The 4,712-nt window shown below is 35.2% G+C and overlaps 1 protein-coding gene across 1 annotated transcript; it reads right to left on the reverse strand.

The window, feature by feature from the left end:
• Positions 1-504: 504 nt before the first annotated feature.
• On the reverse strand, positions 505-1,935 carry LOC149217075 (uncharacterized). Its single transcript, XM_089391306.1, has 2 exons — positions 1,147-1,935; positions 505-922 (listed from the first exon to the last, which is right to left on the reverse strand). The coding sequence occupies exons 1-2, from the start codon at positions 1,840-1,842 to the stop codon at positions 671-673; spliced, it is 948 nt and encodes a 315-aa protein (XP_089247432.1). The 5' UTR covers positions 1,843-1,935; the 3' UTR covers positions 505-670.
• Positions 1,936-4,712: the final 2,777 nt, after the last annotated feature.

Below are 4,712 nucleotides of genomic sequence, written 5' to 3' on the forward strand. Positions count from 1 at the left end.
ACTAGTTTTTTGGTTCTATATATGGATTTCATACCATGAAAACTCCCTAGAGCATTTCGATTGTGAAGCTTGTGATTTCAATAAATTCTTCTTAGATTTTAGAAAAAATAGACCAGAAAACCCCATTTAAAAACCTTCCAAAAAATCTTACTAAAAATAACTCTATCTAAAAGTAATATTTTCAATATTTAAAATTTCAGTTTAATAAGATATATATAACAAATATTTTATAGCTTATCAATAAAACAAAATTAATATAAATTTAAATTTAATATACATTGTAGTCATATTAATAAATGTAGTTGACATTTTATATAGTTCAGCATTGACAAGGGTGTATTAGGGTTATGTCTTTGAATAGTGTCCAAATATAATTAGAAATTCAACCAATAACTTAATATCTAAAAATTCTTTAATTACATAACTAATCACAGTTTATCCAAAATCCATAAACAAATTTAAAAACTAATTATATTTAAAATTTCTCGCCCATTACAGTAAATAAGCCTGCAAGAATACATGTCATTTATAAGATAAAACTGGTTCAAAGCGAGATTTACACAGCAATAAAAGAGTGAATTTATAGGCTATTTAATCTCATATATTGGAGCCCCATTTGTCTCTTGGGGTCTCCATAATCCATACCTACGTCATGTAATTCCAATAACGCTTAACTTTTACACATCCATGACTCTTGAATTTCGGAGCCTTGTTGCATTTCTCGCACATACACTGTACCGCTCACAATTAGCTTCAACCTTTTCGTTTGACCAGATGCTCTTCCACCGAGACAAGCTGCTTTGCACTTAACACCCTCCCTCTTTTTCTTTCCGACGCCTTTTCCACCTGATATCCGAGAACTTTCCTTCGAGTTGTCCACGCTCAAGGACTGGATCACTTGTTCAATCACTGGGCTTCTATCCTGGACAGACAGAGTTGAATATACATGGCTCAGAATCAATCACAGTACAAAAGAACCCTTACTGCAGTAGAATCTTAAATTTAAAAAAATATATCCAACGGTATATATACCAAATATACCAAAAAGATTCACCGGCCTATAAACCTTTTATAGATTATTAAAGCCCCCATTAAATATAAAACCCAAAAAAGCCCCATTAAAGGGGCATATGTTAAGAGTCGAACCTGGGGCACCAAGATCCATTCTCCTCGGAGCCATTCTTGAGCTGGGCGTAACTCTGAATGTGGATATGCCTTGAGAGTGCAAGTGTCAGGGAAATAGACCACCCAAAGATCCTCTTCCGCTCCCTCAGGAGGTTTGACAATGACGCCACGCCACCAGCAGTCAGTGTCATAAGCTTCAACTGCATCCCCAACTGAGCAATGGAGAGGCAGCTGAATGTGGGGTGGAATGGGTCTGACTTCACTGTGCAGCCATACCTCCTCCACCAATGGCTTTCCCTCGTCTGTCACAAACTTATCATACCGGATCTTGCAACGCCGGCCACCTATGGTGAAAGTGAGGATAACTCCCTCAAACCAAGCCCCACCATAACCCTCTTCACTGCTGCACACCTCAACCCTCATTCCTTTACTCAACCCCTTATTTCTTACTCGCCCACTTGCAGAATCTGACTCGTAACGGAAAAAACCAGTGCTGCCACATGGCTGATTTTCTGCTGCCGGCTGTTCTTCTTCAACAAAATCGCTTCCCAGAGAGCTTTGGACACAACCGGAATCTGGTCCATCTGCTGCGTCCCCGCTGTTAGAAGACGCGTAATTTTCCGTCGTGCAGGACTCCGCCGGCGATCCAGTGCAGAAGGAAAGCGAGCCGCCGGATTCCGCCAACAGAGGTTCCCCGATCTGATGGAGGGCGTTCATTTCTGCAATGCGGAAACCAAGCTTATTCCCACACAGACTGAGGTGTGTGCAAGGCCTTTTATTGACTCCAGTAAACGCAGAGGTCAACCTGCACGGCAGATACTTTGAAGGTCAGTAGGAAGCAACACGGTAAATATTACGATGTCCAGTAGGAGACAACGGACAAATGTTTGGAAGCTGACTAGGAAATAGGAGGGACTGATTTTAATATTAATTTTGAGAAAGTAATATCGCCGAGCCAGTCATTGTGGACCCCATTGCTTACATCATCGTTTACATATTCATAATTTCGACGAAGCTAGATAATATATTTTAATTAAAAAGTAAATGATCCCACAAATTAATTTCGAGGAAGTGATATACAATAATTTAACTAAAAGGAAATGATCAACGATAAATTCAGACTCATTTTCCAGAGCGTGTAATAATTATTTTGGATACATTTCTCCTTCCATTTTGCCACAAATATTTATTAAAAGGGACATGTCTGAGCTGTCAAATATGCATGATTTAGATGTTTTTGAGATATTTTTAGGAGGTTGAATATATTTATATAAATAAAAATACATTTTGAAAAATTATCTATCACAGTTTCACTCACAATTATTTTGTGGTAAAATATCCTAAATTTTAATATATATATATATATATAATTTATTTCATGTGAATAGAAACTTATATAATAATTGAGTTGTGGTTAATTTAGAGTTAGCCATATTTTTTTTATTGGAAAAGTTTTATAATAATATATTTTTTAAGTATAAAAATATTTATGATGGATTGAGTGATTATTAATTTTATAAGTATGTTTATTTTGGAATAAAATTTCTATAAGTTTAATTTAATTAACACAAGTATGCTGTCGATGATATGGATTTTTAGTAATGGTGGATAGAAGATTGAAATTGATCTTAAAAATAATTATACTCTTCTCATTTTTCAATTTAATTAAAAAATGGTCATGTCCATAGGTGTTGGATACTAGTTTTTTGTTTTTTGTTTTTGTTTTTGTTTTCTTTTTTTCTATTCTTTTATTTTATAATAATATTAAATTATAACTCATGCTCATTAGTGTTGGATTATGTTTTTCTTGTTATTTTGTTTAAATGTATATATATTTTATTTTTTATAATAATAATAATAAATAAAGCTAAAATTTAGTTCATTTTTATGAGTTTTTGTAAATTTTGATAATGTGAGATGTGTCATGAAGTAAGTATCTTGATATTTATAGACATTTACCAACTATTTAATTTATATATAATTGGGGGAACATATTTTATTTTAAATGTGTTTTTTCTAAAAAAAATAAAAAAATTTTCTACCTCATCAATATTTATTCAAAATTTATCTTGATCGAAGTGCGTGCTGGTGGACGGAAGTGCCTGCGGGTAGTGATGAAGAGTACAAGTGATTTATGTACCACCACCCCCCACACGCTCAAAGCCATGGGTGCGGTGGCCCTTGGCATGAGTACATGCAAGGGTGCGTGCTGGTGGACGGAAGTGCCTGCGGGCAGTGATGAAGAGTACAAGTGATTTATGTACCACCACCCCCCACACGCTCAAAGCCATGGGTGCGGTGGCCCTTGGCATGAGTACATGCAAGGGTGCTGGGAAAGGTGGTAGAAATGGCAGGAGGGAGGTGGGATCTATTGTATCTCTAAGATGATAATGGTCAGCTATCATGCTAGGGTATCTAAGATATTTGTTTTGGGGGGTTTTGTTTTAATTTTGGAGGACCAATGTATGAAACAGATATAAAACAATCATACCTAACCCTTTGAATGATATTAATATTTATACATTGGATGTTAAAAAGAGATGGCCTGAGCTGTGAAATATGTATACATTGGATGTTTTTGAGATATTTTTAGGGTGTTGAATATAAGTGTATAGATAAAACCACATTTTGAAAAATTAACTATCACAATTCCATTCACAATTGTTTTGTCATCAAATTTTTTTTGATGGGCTCTTTGTTGATACCTAGAGAACAACCTATATTAAGAGGGTTATCCATGTGCTTTTCTATATGACCTAGCTTTTAATGTCGAGTGTTGTTGCATTTGATTTAAGGAGAGAAGAATGTCTCATAGAGCTTATTTATGTCTATTAACAATTTGTTTAGGAGGAATTTGAAGTGTCTATAGGTATCCACAATTTACATGTATTAATTATATCTCCAACAATTATGTCTGGTATTTGGAACCCAATAAACAATCTCTACCAACACTCCAATGTCTATAAGGGTAGAATGCTTGTCCTCCAACTCCCTTTCAACCTGAAATAATTCCTCTTTCTCATGTTATGGAGTGAGTTACCTTAATTGGTTTGTTGAGTTTTCATCACTCAATTAGGCTTGAATATGCCCCCTTCTTAATATGTTGCTCTACAATGAACACAAGCATGCTCATGCAACATGATACTTTTCCATGGAGTAATTCGGTCCGCAAATTGGAATGGGAATGTTACAAAATAAGAGGAAAAATCTATTAAATAATTAGAATTTTGAGGATTGAGAATGGAATCTTCCTTAGGAAGAGGCCTAATATACCTTACAAAAAATGGATTCTCATTGACTTCTAGAGAGCAAGAAGACCCTCTCACATAAGTGAGCTCAAAGCCCTCACCCTATCCGAAATAATAAATCACAATAAAACCAAAATAATGAAGATCAAAGACATTTTCTCAGTGGAGATGTGTGACCAATCTTAATCACCTTCCATGACCTAAAATATAGGAAGGACTTGAAATGTTTGATGATGTTGGCTTGGTTGTTTCCTCCTCAAACCCAATTGAAGCATTGGAAGAGTTGACATGGGTCTAGAACATAGATAAATGGCCATTGAGGTTGAAGGAATCATTAGT

Source organism: Pinus tabuliformis, chromosome 1_1, assembly GCF_031772625.1.
Source record: "Pinus tabuliformis cultivar Carrire ecotype Pingquan chromosome 1_1, CPIR1, whole genome shotgun sequence".
NCBI lineage: Eukaryota > Viridiplantae > Streptophyta > Pinopsida > Pinales > Pinaceae > Pinus > Pinus tabuliformis.

Excerpts from the sequence above, each read along its gene's own strand:
- LOC149217075 (XM_089391306.1), bottom strand. The coding sequence starts at position 1,842 with ATGAACGCCCTCCATCAGATCGGGGAACCTCTGTTGGCGGAATCCGGC. Across the intron at positions 923-1,146 it reads AATGGATCTTGGTGCCCCAG|GATAGAAGCCCAGTGATTGA; the intron begins GTTCGACTCTTA and ends CTGTCTGTCCAG.